The 16120-nt window shown below is 35.4% G+C and overlaps 2 protein-coding genes across 3 annotated transcripts; one reads left to right on the forward strand and one right to left on the reverse strand.

Annotated features, from left to right (window-relative positions):
* The first annotated feature begins 243 nt into the window (after positions 1–243).
* On the forward strand, positions 244–4594 carry LOC114242597 (uncharacterized). 2 transcript variants are annotated; one of them, XM_089733439.1, is made up of 7 exons: positions 269–309; positions 395–482; positions 579–1059; positions 1564–1732; positions 2344–2435; positions 3268–3446; positions 4258–4554. In XM_089733439.1, exons 2-7 carry the CDS (start codon positions 402–404, stop codon positions 4420–4422), a joined length of 1167 nt encoding a protein of 388 aa, XP_089589565.1. In that variant the 5' UTR covers positions 269–309; positions 395–401; the 3' UTR covers positions 4423–4554. The 2 variants fall into 2 exon arrangements, with proteins under 2 accessions (XP_028029619.2, XP_089589565.1); XM_028173818.2 differs by having other exon boundaries at positions 244–482; positions 4258–4594.
* A 387-nt stretch (positions 4595–4981) lies between these two features.
* Positions 4982–15177, reverse strand: LOC114242603 (dual specificity protein phosphatase MPK-4). The gene is made up of 8 exons (XM_028173827.2): positions 14709–15177; positions 13807–13938; positions 13283–13382; positions 12513–12748; positions 11078–11251; positions 8278–8435; positions 6939–7131; positions 4982–6427 (listed from the first exon to the last, which is right to left on the reverse strand). The coding sequence occupies exons 1-8, from the start codon at positions 14818–14820 to the stop codon at positions 6324–6326; spliced, it is 1209 nt and encodes a 402-aa protein (XP_028029628.2). The 5' UTR covers positions 14821–15177; the 3' UTR covers positions 4982–6323.
* Between the last annotated feature and the right edge of the window lie 943 nt (positions 15178–16120).

Consider the following 16120-nt stretch of genomic DNA (forward strand, 5'->3'; position numbering starts at 1 on the left):
AAAGTCTTAGTAAATAACCTCACCATTTTACTGAGATTATATTTCATACCATATCATCTCATCTAATTTCATGTTAATTGATTAATGTTCCAAATTAATCAACTTCATTTTATTTCACTACATATTAACGTTTTCGCAAAAAATAATAATAATAGATTAGGCTGTATGGTCTGATATATTTGCCTTTCCAATTGGAAAAATAGAACTGCTACCACATCGTGTGTCAAATGAATATTTCAAAATTTTCAAAATAGAAATATCGCGCAGTTCGCGCACTATTTATGTTTAATTAAGCGCACTACAAAACGGGTTCTAAACTAGCTCAATAACTTATTTGTATTTATTTAATAATTTGAGAGTTTTTTATTAAAATGGATTTATCACTGTTATGTAGGAGTTGCATGAAAGAAGTAGCGTCCTGGGAGAGAGAGAACTTCGATCCAAAAGCTGTGGAAATGTTTTGTTTTTGTACTAATATAAAAGTAAGCTTCTTAGTAACTAGAAAGTGATAAAAAATGTCCTGTTGCTTAATGGAATATATGATGCATTATTTAAAAAAAAACAATTCAAATTTGCAGGTATTTGATGGGGACACCCTGCCAAAGCAGTTCTGTTACGATTGCACTATTAAAATAGAATCAGCATACACATTCATCACGGAAGCTTTAAAAGTAAATGTAACTCTCAAAAACATAATATCAAATACCAACACAGTCATTACCGTGCAACCAGATCTGAAGAATACCGAAGGCTTAGAGAGTCGCCTAACGTTACCTGAATGCAAGATAAGTAGTACGATCGAAAATTACAGTGACATAATTTTGAATGCTCTTGATTACGTACATCTTAATGAAAGTGAGCCCGAAAAAGTCCCAGAACAAAATGTATTGAATAATCACCAAGAATCAGTTTGTGAAGGAAAAAAAGACATAAAAGTAGAAGAAAAGAAAAATGTATGCCCCGTTTGCCATAAAGGATTCACATCTAAAGCTTGGTTCAACAAACACATGGTTAATGAACATAATGGCCAGAAGTACATGTGTAATGAGTGCTCAAAAAGTAAGATACAAATAGTTCAGAAAACTTGTTATTATGAATTCAAATCATGTTTTTAACTTAAACGTCTTCAAACATATGGCTTAAGTACCAAAACATGTTGATTAGCGTTAAAGCTCTTAACTTATTGAACTCCATGATTGGTGCCATGTGTTTGACAAGGCATACCAATATATCAAGAATCATCCAAAAATTTACATCATGTTTTTACAAATATTATCAAGGAAATTAAGGAATGACCTCTGGAAACAGTAATGTTTGCATTCTTTTTTGAGATCTCAAACAGCAGACACAATATCCGTTGCAGTCGTAAGAGTTTTCAATTATCATTCCGTATGTGGCAGTCACTAAAAGTCCAGTCTACTGGGTTGAACATACTTTCTAGTCTGATGTTTAATGTGTTATATTATTGTTATGTTTTAAACTTACGTTGTAGCGTTCTCATGTTTATTATGTGGTTTAAAAATGTACCACCTGTCTATTAACAATGTTTTGAACCATTTTCAGCTTTCACCAAGATCGCACAGCTTAAGTCCCATATGACAACACATGCGGAGGATCGCAAATTCATTTGTTCAACGTGCGGAAAGAGATATAAGCGTCGTAAACAGCTGACCACACACCTCAGAGCACACTCAGATATACGTCCTTACGCTTGTGAAACTTGTAACAAGAGGTAAATAAGAACTGTTAACTTACCACCAGTACCAGTACTGAGGCTGACAACCTCTTAGTATTAAATGATTCGAAGAGGCCACATAAACCACATCCACAATTCTCAATAATTTAATTTAATGGTAATTAATCTTGAATTTGAATAATGAGAAATAAGACATTGATAAGAATGAACAAAACAGTATTGGGTTGCATTCTCTGAAGTGTGTCTTGGAATATTCCTTATATTATGTAGGGAGTCCAAGAGCCCGCTGAAATTTCCACAAGTGTTATGCTCAAACGATGAGAAGCTTCATGCGCTCACATTGTGTTAAGACATTAGCACATTAATAACACTACCAATTTTGAGATATAAGTAACCTTATATCTCAAAATTGGTAGTGTTATTAAGTGTATAAATTCTAACGAACTAGCTTCAATTATATAGCATAACATCTGCCCCACCAGACTGGAACACATTACTGTTTTGCAACAGAAATGACCAGTATGGTAGTATCTACCTGTTGGGATCCACAAGACTTATGATCAGTAATTGTATTATAGGATGTTGAACCTCAGACTTACTGTAGCTCATGTAAAGCTATGTAATTTTGGTTGTTTTATTATTTCCAGGTTTAAATTGAAAAGTGTGTTAAAGTGTCACATGAAAGTTCACAGTGACAAGCAGTACCTATGCTCATACTGTGGCTGGAGTTTTGCTCAAGGTATAGTTATTGATTCATATTCGAAACATTGGAAGTAATGTAAAATCATAAATACGAGATTAAACTGTAAAAATAATTAAAATACTACTACTTAATACTCTAGCGCTCGAAGAGAATACTATAGTTTTAGATGATATTATTAAAATTTATATGTAGGATAATTCCCAATAAACTACGTGCAGGGTTTTGAAGTTATACTTCTTTAGGCGCGTTATGAAAAATTGATGAGAGTGAAATTTTACGATGCGCGCGCACGGTGACACAAAATTAACAGAAATGAAGTTGCCCACTAAATCGCTCATTACAATACGACCGACGTAATTTGACTAGTCTAAATATAGCCGCAGGTGAACTTTCGCGCATGTACACTCGTAAAGAAAAGTGTTATTAGCATTCATTATTTAGTAATATAAATGACAAAATTATTATTTAATATAATTCATACTAAATATTATTAAATTATTAACGTTAAATATTTATTATTAATTACATAATATTTAAAAAAAAAAGAAATAAATTTAATAAAAATAAAGTATAAATTCTTACGCGCGTACATAAGTACACGCACCCTTTTTTTTTGCTTAGATGCGTGGACGAGCTCACAGCTCATCTGGTGTTAAGTAGTTACTGGAGCCCATAGACATCTACAACGTAAATGAGCGAACCCACCTTGAGATATAAGTTCTAAGGTCTCAAGTATAGTTACAACGGCTGCTCCACCCTTCAAACCGAAACGAATTACTGGTTTACGGCAGGAATAGGCAGGATGGTGGTACCTACCCGTGCGGACTCACAAGAGGTCCTACCACTAAAAATATGTTTACTGTAACAGCTAGCAACCTCGCAGTCCACATCCGCTCGCACACGGGCGAGAAGCCTCACGCGTGCGGCGTGTGCGGGTTCCGCGCGGCCGCCAGCTCCTCGCTGCGGCGCCACGCGCGCGCGCACGCTCGCACCCGCACGCACCTCTGCGCACACTGCGGGAAGGGCTTCTACGACGCCAGCGCCCTGGTGCGTACTGTTACATGAGGCCGACAGCGCAAAAGTGGCCTAAGCTTACCATAGTTATTAAGGAGCAATGAGGTTTAAGTTTTCATGAATTTGAATTTGAGTAGGAAAAAAAACAATACGCACAAAAATAATGTTTACAAAGCCATATATAGGTGAAACTATGGATAGGCCGGTTTTAAATCAAAATTTATTGTATTTTAAATAAATTATAAGCGTGATTATGAAAAATTGCCGGTTAGGCCACTTTTGCGCTGGCGGCCTTATAATATAATATGTCCTTTTGTTACGCTGAACAAGCAGTACATGTTATATTCTCCTATATTTCATCACTCCACTAATTTGCGTAGACAAGTAGTGTAGAGTAGTATGAAAACCGAGGCGGCCTCGTGGGCGCTAGTCACAGTCAGTCAATCAGAATTGCCTATTTCTGCTGTGAAGCAGTAATTCATTTTGGTTTGAAGGGTGGGGCATCCGTTGTAACTATACTGAGTGAGGTTCTCTGTTTCTCAATTACCATTTTTTCTATTGCTTAGATGGGTGGACGAGCTCACAGCCTACCTGGAGTTAAGTAGTTACTGGAGCCCATAGACATCTACGACGTAAATGCGCCACCCACCTTGAGATATAAGTTCTAAGGTCTTAGTATAGTTACAACGGCTGCCCCACCCTTCAAACCGAAACGCATTACTGCTTCAGGGCAGAAATAGGCAGGGTGGTGGTACCTACCCGTGCGGACTCGCAAGAGGTCCTACCACCTCCTATATTCCTTGTGTTGATTGACAGTGGTCCACTCGCTCGGTTATTATTCCAGGGTCGGCACCGTCGCACGCACACCGGGGAGCTCCCCTACCAGTGCCCGGGGTGCGCGCGAGCCTTCCCCGACAGCTGGAAACGGAAGACTCATCTCATGCGCGCGCACAGACTCGCTCTGCACGACATACCGCGCATGCGCAGAGATGGCAGGACTCTCAACTAATCTGGACCTTACAATACTTTTACTTTTTTAAACTACTGTCCTGGGTTAATATCGTAGTTTATTTGTATGCATTTTATAATTTCCCAAATATTAAATTTAACGGTAGGCAGCGGCTTGGCTCTGCTCCTGGCATTGCTGAAGTCCATGGGCGACGGTAACCACTTACCATCAGGTGGGCCGTATGCTCGTCTGCCTACAAGGGCAATAAAAAAATTTATAATATAAATAAATTTATCTAATATCCATGGCAACGAAAGACACAATGAAAATAAAATATAAAAACAGCAGCTAAGTATGTTGCCACTCGCGCAATCTTTAATAACAATGAACCACATTCCATTGTATAAATCTAGTCAAACAGTATTATTAATAAAAACATATTAAAATGTTATGTATTTAAATAATAAGAAAAATAAAATTTTATCTTTTTTGTTTAAAAACACGGTCTTTGAATGTCTTCAAATACATATAAACATAAAATTTATATTATATTTTTTTAATTAGAATATCATATTAATATGATTATTTCAGCACCTAACAAATATTTTGAAATGAAACATTTTTTGGAATAATAAATAGATTTATTAACTTTGACTACAGACAAAAATAATTCTAGTAATATTAATAAGAAATTTTAATACACTTATGTATTGCTATTTATTGGCTTTGTAAGTTTTTAAAACTTTTCACTACACTATGTAACATAGAATAACACAATAAAATCCCAAAAATACTTTTGTTCAATCTGTAAGCTTCAGATTTCTTTACTAAATTTTATTTATATTTTTAGCATATATATTTCCATTTTGCTCATAATCTGTATTCAACAACTATACTAAAACGTTACAGTATTTCAAACTATACCTATAACTAAATAAACTAAAGTTTAGTACTCATTATATTGTCTTAGATGTTCTTAAAAAATGAAATTTTCTAATCCTAATAACTTTCTAATTAACAAGCAGAAAGCTCTTAAATATTATTTTTTAAACTTTTTGAGAATTATAATCGTATTGAAAATATAGTTTAGAATGCCTTCCTGTGCCTTGAGAGAGGACCGAGCTAGCTACTGAGAGCATGAGATGCTAAAATCTGAATGTATATCGTATGGTTGGCCATGAAATTAAGTGAAAAAAAAATACATCTGAAATTGTGATTTTAATTTTTTTAATAATTATTTTCTGCATAATATATTTTTAAAATTTTAACTAGCAGACCCGGCCACCGTTGCTATGGCTAAGGTTTTTGTTTCTAAATAACACGTGGCCGGCTATGCTAATGCCAAAAATTATCAAAAAACAATTGGATGTCACTCACTGTATTGCGTTTACTACGATATAAATTTCACTTATACTTTAGCCTCTGAAAGTCGTGGTGTTTATGCCATTAAATTGTAGCTTATATTGGTTGGTATTTTAACCCAGCGCCATCTATGAGATATGAATGTCAGACAGTATTACAATTTTCTGTAAAAACTGATTTAAGGCGTCATCTGTTTTAGACCTATGAAACTTACAATTAATAACAATAACATGAATCATTTTATTGTTAATTAATAAATATTGCGACCATTAATAGAAATAAAAACCATCCTAGGGCCTAACCTAGAACAAAACAGATATTTAAAACAAAAAAACGTTAAAATCGGTTGAGTAGTTTAGGTGTCCATCGCGGAAAAACAACGTGACACGTAATTTATATATATAAAAACAATAATGGCGGGGCGATTAAAGTCAGAGTTTTTTTCTTCTTTATTATAAGCTGATACATTTTGGAAATTACTTACATAAGATTGCAAATGGTCTTTTGTTCATTTCTTTCTTGTTTCTGGTTTGAGAGAGAAGAATAATGCTTTAAGCGTCTGTGGCTCTGACTAGCAAATCAAAACTATACTATACGTTTTATACAGTGGTTTGTACGTTTTGAACTATATTAGATCTCTCCACTTTGGATGGTACTAAATAGAAAGCTGGAGCCACTTTCTGGCCGCACGGACATTTGCAACCTGAAATAAATAATCATAATTTACTGCATTCAACTATAAATATACTTAGGCAGCGGCTTGGCTCTGCCCCTGGCATTGCTAAAGTCCATGGGCGACGGTAACCACTCACCATCAGGTGGGCCGTATGCTCGTCTGCCTACAAGGGCAATAAAAAAATATATATATATAAAGAGAAGCTACTACTTCTGATTTTCTAATAGTTTACAAATGCTAATGCAATTATTTTCTGATTTTCTGACATGTTGAAAGTCCACAGTATTAATAAATTAGCTTCATAGATATCATAATATAGTGAATGCTGCCACTCATAACTATCCTATATAGTATGGATATAACATACTTCTGACCGGAATAGAGAAATGCACACATGTTAGTAGTACCTCACCCCCACAAGCTGATTAAAATACGTGAATTAAAATTATAATTCCGAAGTTAACACCGAAGTAGCCTCACTAAGGGTCAAGTAGATCTCGAGTTCGTCGTCGAGGCGATAATAATAAAAAAAACTCACCCATAACCCAACTAAAGCTCCCGATCTTGTTCTTGCAATTGGGACAATGCAGCTTCCCGCTGGGCTGGTGCGTGACGTCACTCATCCACGCCATCGGCTCCACGAACCACATCTGCCGGCATATCGTCTCGCATTCCCGCGGCACTATACTGCCGTCCACCAGGTTCTGCTCGTTGTAACCGTCCAGTAACTCCTAGGACATATTGTTTATTAATCCAAATATATAGTATTTAGTAAAAACTGATTGTTCGATTTATTTGTATAACATCATATTAATAATCTTTGCATGTCAAGTATTACGGTCAGTCACTATCATTTTTGTATTATTTTAGATACTTAACGGTAGACAGCGTCTTGGCTCTGTCCCTGGCATTGCTGAAGTCCAAGGGCGATGGTAACCACTCACCATCAGGTGGGCCGTATACTCGTCTGCCTGCCTACACGGGTAATAAAAAATATAAAAAAATATTTGGCAGTCTCATAGAAAGTGCTACACAAACCAAGCATATTTCATTTCAACTATCAAGCCACTCAAAACACAACATTATCAGCCCACTGAGTTTCTCAGATTTCTGGTGGTAGATTCTGCAAAACACTGATCTTGCTAGGACTAGTGTAACACAAATTCTCTCAAGCTGAGCCCGTGAGCTCACCTACCCGCCCGGGCATAGCTGGAATAGCCTCTTAGGCTACCAGCAAATAGGGAGGAAAAAAAAAAAACAAAACACTATCATCTCACCACTAATTTTAACTAAAAACGTAATTAGTAGAGAATAGATATACAAAAAAACATGTGTGCAATTCACACGTGGTAGAAGTGAAACCTTCAAAAATGAAAATACAATTATCCTATAGAACTTTGTCATTAGTAAATAATTGTAAATCATCTTTTATAGTATGAGGTAGCGCCTGTGAATTGATATTTTAACTTCACGTATTATTAAATTAAAATTCACTACAAGGTTTTATACGCACGTTAGTATTAAAAAATCTCATAGATGGCGCTGTTTTAAAAAAACTACACTGAGAATGTCTAATGTGTTCTATCTCGTTCTCTCGCCGGCTGAATCCAATACATTTATGTTTGTGTCTATATAGACTTATTTTTTCGTTTCATCGAGTTTGAAATCACAACGATTCTAAAGAAGTTTCACTTCAAAAATGAATGAAGAGAACCAAGGATCAATAGTATGAATGGGGAGGTGACGATTAGAGCAGTTTGATGTTATGTAGATGGCCAAGCAGCATTGTTCATTATGATAATATCAGTATTTCAACAAGTTCCTTCAGCGGCATTAAAATATGTGGTCCCTGATCCAGACAAAGACAAGTGTACTACCTGATTACTTCCTTCCATTTCGTCGCCACCGTGTCCCCCGTCAGCCTGCTCGTCGCTATCAAGGATCTGACAGGCGAGGCTCTTCAACTTCTGTATCAGGATCTCGCCGTTTTCAACGCAGGTCAAACCCGTCAGTTTACTCGGAGGAGGCCTTATACCTTTTAAAGAGTATGTAACATGTTAAATTTATTTGAGTTTATGAGATTTAAAACAAAAGCTTGTTTGGACAGAATACAGACAAGCATACCGCAGTTCCAATATTTTGTGGCTATCACCACACATAAACAGAGGTTAATATTCGTTTCCAGAGCCCAATCCCCTCAAATAGAACCGTATAACAGTATGTACCTTGGAACAGGAACGTTGAGAGAATATCATGACAAAGAGTTCATTTGATATATTGATTGTACAGGGTAGAAATTCATTACAGTAGTAGGAATTGTGTTTAATAACGTAAATTAATAACTTCAGCTTTGTGGAAGTCGTTGAAACACGAGACGGTTAAGGGTTAAGCTAAACCCGATACAGGGTTACTATGACATGTCCTTCTTCAAACGAGGCTTGTGGAGAGTACTAAGCGGTAGGCAGCGGCTTGGCTCTGCCCCTAGCATTGTTGAAGTCCATGGGCGACGGTAACCACTAATCATCAGGTGGGCCGTGTGCTCGTCTCCCTACAGGGCAATAAAAAAAAAAGTTACCTATTACCCTATTCTCAATTTGACCACAGACTTTAAGCAATAACAAAAGCTTGATAATAAACAAAGTGTATATACAGTCGTGGTCAACTAATTAGGGACATTCAAGATAGTGAAGGGCTATAACCGGTTATGTACATTTAAATATAAAACCTTATTGATTTCTCAGCACCTATTATTTGCATAATGTGATCCGATTATTATGCCATAAATGGCTGTAAATAAAAGATTTAATAAATAGAAAAAGTATTTAATATCAAAGATTAAACATGTATTAAATATTAAGGTACAATTCTGTAGTGGACATTTAATTAAGGACAGTAAAGTATAATGAAAAATACAGTTACACAAACCTTATAATCTTCAGTGTTATAATATCTTTAACAGCTCCATTTTATTACGTGTAAAATCAGTACCCAGTAGCAAAACCTTTGTTAGTAATTACCGCTTGACACCGATGTGGCATAGACATTATCAGTTTCTGACATGTTTCGACAGGAATGTTTGCCCATGCCTCACAAAAAGCTTCATGAAGTTCATCCAAATTTGTATTACGATAAGTGGCAACTTTTTTCTTGATTTCGTGCCAAAGGTGCTCAATTGGGTTGAGGTCCGGGCTATTTGCTGGCCAATCTAGCACCGATACAAACTGATTGGTAAGAAACGACTTGACTGAATGGGCGGTATGTTTCGGGTCGTTATCCTGCTGAAACGTCCATATAATAGGGAGATGCTCCTCAGCATAGGGAAGCATAGTTTCTTCCAATATTGCCTTGTATTGATGTTGGTCTAAGTTACCCTGAACTTTCCTCACAGGTCCCACTCCACGTCCAGAAAATGAACCCCATATTTTAATGTTTCCACCGCCATGTTTCTCCTTTTTTTGTGAATCTTGGATTCATTTCCGCTTTTACAGGACGCCGTACATATTGCCTTCCATCTGAAGAAATCAAATTAACCTTGGTCTCGCCAGAGAGAAGTACATGTTGCCATTGGGCGTAGGTCCAATGTCCATATTTACGTGCAAATGCCAAACGAGCATTTCTATGTTCTTTCTTCAACAACGGTACTTTGCGAGCCACTCTTCCGAACAACCCTGCTTCTACCAAACGTCGTCGAACGGTCCTCGCAGATACACCGGCTCTTTCGTTTGCCCCAAACACTTCCGTGTTTAATTAAAATAGAGCCTAGAAACGGATCTTTCTTAGCTAACCTGGTTATCATTCTATCTTCTTGCGGAGTCGGTTTTCTCGATCTTTTTGTTCTGGACACGTTTAAAGCTTGAAATGTTGCACTGCATTGCATACCATAGTTTTTGAACAATTTAAATGTTGTGCTATCCTTCGGTATGACCAACCACGCTCGACAAACTTCATGATAATTTTTCGTAGTGTCGGATCGCAACTTTTATTTTTGCCCATTTTTCTTCAAAATAATTCTCAAAACTTAAAATAAAAAATCTGGATTGCCGCCAAAACGACCACTAAACAATAAGAAAAGAAACAAAAAAGTATTAAAATTCAAATTTTTTAATTAGAACGCAATACCTCAATGTCCCTAATTAAATGGCCAGCCGGCATTCTTTGAACCAATAGCACTATGATATTGTATCAGCTATACTGTAAAGAGGTTTAATGTTTAAGAAGTTGTTATTGTTTGTATAATCGCGCACATAAATGACTAATTACACTTACATGTAAAAGATATGGAATATTGCTAAGACTCGTTGGAAAATAAATAAAATATTCACAATTTGGCTTAACTAGAGATTGTCCCTAATTAGTTGACCACGACTGTATATGTGTGTGTATCTCAAGTACATGGTAGTGTGTGTAATGTTTTCTTTATTGATTTAATGTATTTTTATGCATAACTTTAAAAAAATATTAACAGTCTGCACTTCTTCTCTATATTCTCTATAAGTGTGGGAAATTTCATACTCCTCCGTCCGCGCAATTTTCGTAAAAAGGTGTACAAAGTTTTTGCTTAATATTAATAATATTAATATATAAATAATACAGACAATACTGACGTGCTGTAGGCACAAAGTCACTTAAACACGAGACGGGTAAGGGTCAAGCTAGAGCCCCCGATACAGGGTGTACCTTTCTTGGCGAGTTGCAGCTTGAGCGGGCGCGGCAGGTGGGGGATGAGGTTGTTGTGCGCGGCGAGCACGCGGCGGCAGCGCACGCAGCGGTACACGTGCGGCGAGGGGCGCTCGCGGACCACGCCCGGGTCCGGCTTCACCAGCTCCCAGAACACTTGCGGCAGGATCTTCACTAGAATCACACATTTTTTTAAGTTGTGAATCTTTGTGATTTCAAACTCGATGAAACGAAAAAATAAGTCCATAGAGACACAAACACACAAAAGTATACGAGTCAGCCGGCGAGAGAATGAGATAGAACACATTAGACGTTCTCGGTCTCCTGTTTGTGCGACTCTTCGTAGCATCCCCACTATCGTCTACTAAACATTGTCCATGTGTATGCTCCTGTGTAGTGGGATAGTCAGTATATCTATATCTTATTTATAAGTTTCACTTCTACCGTGTGTGACTTGCACACACACACACTTTTTTATTTTTATTTTTTTTATTGCTTGGATGGGTGGACGTACTCACGACCCACTTGATGTTAAGTGGTCACCGGAGCGCCCATAGACATCTATAATGCAAATGCCGCCACCCACCTTGAGATATAAGTTCTAAGGTCTCGGTATAGTTACAACGGCTACCCCACCCTTCAAACCGAAACGCATTATTGCTTCACGGCATGTATCACATGTATCAGGGTCCAAACGCGTTCAGTTTCAAAATTGGACATGAGATACAAAAGTTTCGGAATAAATGTATGTATGCGCAATGTGTAACTTTAAGTATCTCATGTAAATAGACATCAAAACGTAAACAACCTCACCCACCTTGCGACATGAGGTCGAAGACAGTAGACACAATTGTATAGTTGTATCACTTTCCATAATGAAATGCATGACTGCTTCGCCCGGTGACGCTGATATTGTCTCTCAAGACCATCAACGTAGGTAGAAAAAAAAACTGCTTCATGACAGAAATAGGCTGAACGGTTGTTTGGTAATTAGTGCAAGCTCAAAGTATACCTGCCTGCGTTTGGCTTTTTATTGAACAATGTTTTTTTGTCCTCTTGCAAGATATAGGTATGTAAATAAGAATCGGATATTACAGCCTGACGGTACTTTTGCTGCATGAACTCAGAGCTCTGATGGAACAGTAATTCATAAATTTGGTTTTGTATGACTTCTACTGAGTACAATTTAGAATTTTTCAGTTATTTTAAAAGTGATCTACATTTTTGATACTGCAGCCACATTTCGACTTGATATACACATTATGGGACACCCTGTGTATATTATAGGTAGAATTGAACCTAAAAATCAATTGAGTGATGAACTGAACTAATCTAGATAGTCAAAAGTTATAAACAAAATATAACAATTGAAATAGAATACATACAGATACATATTATTATTATTATTATGGTACCTTAAGTATTAGTGTAATACCTTGTTTTAACTTTTGGCCCGCCATTTTCAACCTAAATTGTTTGTATCTGGGGTCATCTTTGTTAATCGCACATCCCATGTGCCCGTACAATTTGAGCTGTGCCACAAATCCTACATTTGGACCTATGAACCGTCTCTTGTTTTTGACCAGCGAGAAGGCTTCCTCGTAACACAGCCCGTACTTCTTCATTATGTATGCTATAACAACAGCTGCTGAACGGGATACACCAAAATAACTAAAAAAATAGAAATAGTGGTTAAAACTTGAAAGAACATTGCAGAAATGGAATAAGACATTCCAGTCTGTATTCTTTTTTTAAGAAGCAATGTGTACATGTACTTCTGTCATACTGGTGGTAGGATGTCTTATGAGTTCACACAGGTAGGTACCACCACCCTGCCTATTTATGCTGTGATGCAGTAATGCGTTTCGGTCTGAGGGGTGGGGCAATGTATTATACTGTAAAAACAAAGTTTTTTGACCGATGTACTTGTTTTACTAGCTTTACATGCTCACAAGTCACCCTATCTTTAGTGATTATCCAATATTTTTTTCATTTTATTGATATGTATTAGATGATATTATTCCTACATGGTGGAAGTAATTTGTGATTTTGTATTGACTGTGTAATTCATTAGGCCACGACAATTTCAAAAGTTGGAATTGATTGTAGGCCTATTTACGAAATATTATGAGATTATGACTAGCTACCTACATTGGACGAGGAAGTATTTGTAGTTTCAAGCATTACACAACAAAATATACATACCAATGCACTAATATAGTTCCTCCACTGTCGATGGCTTCACTTATATAATTGTTGGTAGTGGGAAGATGACTTATTAGGTCTTCTTTGGGCACATCAGCCACTGTGAAGATATCAATATATTCTTATTTAGTACCTAATAAGAGGTAGAATTTTGCCACTACATTCTATTTATTTGTCCACAGTAGTAGAAAATAATCAATCAAATTTACAAATAGTTGCTGACTATTATTTTTCTACTCATAATCAGGATGTAAAATAATTTACATAATAAAAATATGTCCAAAGCTAAGAGAAGAATATACAATGTCAACACAATGAGATAACAATATTAATTTATTAATCGAAGCAAATTTGAAACTTTTATCATAGTGTGTGTTATATCAAAAATTATCATTTTTTTTTGTAAGAAATGGTCTCCTTATACCCAGTGGATATTTTAAAATGTTATTAGATTTGATTAACATTTAACATATAGCAATTTTAGAATATTTTACAATTGCATTACAATTTTACAATGCACTTACATTTCACATATCTAAATATGAGATGAGGACGTTCCAGTATAATCCTCGGTAAAGGAACCAAGTCCACTGTCAAGATATGAGTTATTCCAAGCGTTTGTATTGTCGCTTGACTGTGTGCACATGCCAGGTTTCCTGGAATGTAATCAGAGAATTGAATAAATAAATGTAAAATAGATTTATATTTTATTATGATTTATGGTTTTCTTCACGCATCATAGAAAAAGTAAGTAGAAGCAAGCCTAAGTCAGTTAAGCAGCCATAAGCAGAGTACAAGGCATGATAAATACAAGAGTCTACTTCACCATCAATTTTACACATTTTTGCATTTTTTATAAAAATCCTAGTTTAATTTAATTTAATTATTTTTTATTAAATATTATTCATTTAATTTGTATATTGAAATAACATAGAAATATTTGAGAATTATTGTATTAACAAAAAACTAGCATTCATTTGTTCACTAATGACTAACAAACTTCTAAGGACTAAGGACTAATAAGTATAAGTATATGGAACAGCTATTTAATAATTGAATTATTTTACTTTACTTGATAAATCAATAACATTTTATGTCTGGTCCATTAAGATAAAAAAAAAGATTTTTTTACAAAATGTTTCCATTGTGTAATTTTGCTATTGTATGTTTAAAAATAAATAAGTTTGGTATATTAGCATGTTTATTAGAACATTGTAAATATAATATTTTTGATATTTTTTTCAGGATTTGTGGATATACCATCTGATCATAAATGATTATAGAACATGAATGTGGTCAATGTCATGCGGGAATGGCCTGGAAAAATGAAGTCCAAGTGTATGAAAGCTGTCCACTTTCAATTATGAACATGATTTTTACCATAGAAAAATTATATTGGATAATTATTTATAATTAAGATTTTCACCTAAATAAAGATTTTTGTCAATCAGATCCACGCTGACCTCCAGATTGTCGTCCACAAGGGTCTCCTGAGAGTCTGAAGCATGTATTTCTACTTCAGCAACTTGTTTCGCCATTTCAATTTTTCAAGTTGACTTGTGAAATATTAACTAGTAGGTACCGAACATGAAGTGCTGAATAATGAAATACGTTTTGCCTTCATTAAAATTAATTTTTTTGGATTCCTTTGTAATGTTTACGGAATATGCTCCTAATATTATTTAAAATTATCCAAGTTTTTATAAACTTAAAAAAATAATCAATATTTTTGACATTTTGTGAATGTATATGGTGTGTGAATATAATTAAAATTGGTACACTTTGTATTAGGTAATGTTTTCCACTAACATGTTTGTTTATATTCAAATAATATGTGATACGTATGTAAACAAATCACAAACAGATATAGTGCTTTTCAAATTAACAAATAACATGCCTTTTTACCGCGAAATTATTCTCAATTTAATTTTTCTGACATTGACAGTATTGACACAATCTATTTTCACGGCCATTAGCAACTAAACTTTTCAACCAAACTTTGTGTTTAACTTTGGGATCCTCTAGAATCCATCTCTTACGCTTTCGTTCCATTTCTCAACTTTCACAAATCTGCAACTGCTAGAGAGCCACCATTATATATTTATACAATACAAATTTGACCTAATAAAATATTTTTTATTTATTGCTTAGATGGGTGGACGAGCTCACAGCCCACCTGATGTTAAGTGGTAAGTACAAGGGCAATAAAAAAAAATTACACTACGAGTATACAACCATGATTTAATATGATAAAATAATTAAGTTGTTTTTTTTTTGACAAAGCAGTCAAGTCCCTGCTCATTTTGCTCACTAATGTTTTGTACATATATATATCAGCAAGCTGTTTCAAGAATAAGATGATATTGGTATTGCTGTGTAATACCAGCTGTTTATATTATTACATATTGACCCGCTCATTTATTAGCATAACTAGCTTTTGCCAGCGACTTCGTCCGTGTGGAATAGTTACTTTAGCATAACGCTAAATTTTACCCGCGACTTCATTTAAGTAGAAAGTGAAAATATTTTTGCATAATAGAATGTTAGGGAACTATTTAAGGTACCAAAATCACGCTCTTTAACCGACTTTAAAAGTGGATGTTATCAATTCGCCCACCATTTTTTTATATATGTATGTTCACCGATTTCTCGAGAATGGTTAAACCGAGTCTGATAATTCTTATTTCTTTTTTTTGTTCGAATGGATAGACTTCCCGAATGGTCCTGTAATCATCAAGATCTGATGATGGGATCCTGAAGAAATCCAGAAAAATCTATAATTTTCATAGTCTATTTTGAAGTGATTTGGGTGTTTCTTGTCATTCTTCTTATTCTGTG

Source organism: Bombyx mandarina, chromosome 15, assembly GCF_030267445.1.
Source record: "Bombyx mandarina strain Sakado chromosome 15, ASM3026744v2".
NCBI classification, from domain to species: domain Eukaryota; kingdom Metazoa; phylum Arthropoda; class Insecta; order Lepidoptera; family Bombycidae; genus Bombyx; species Bombyx mandarina.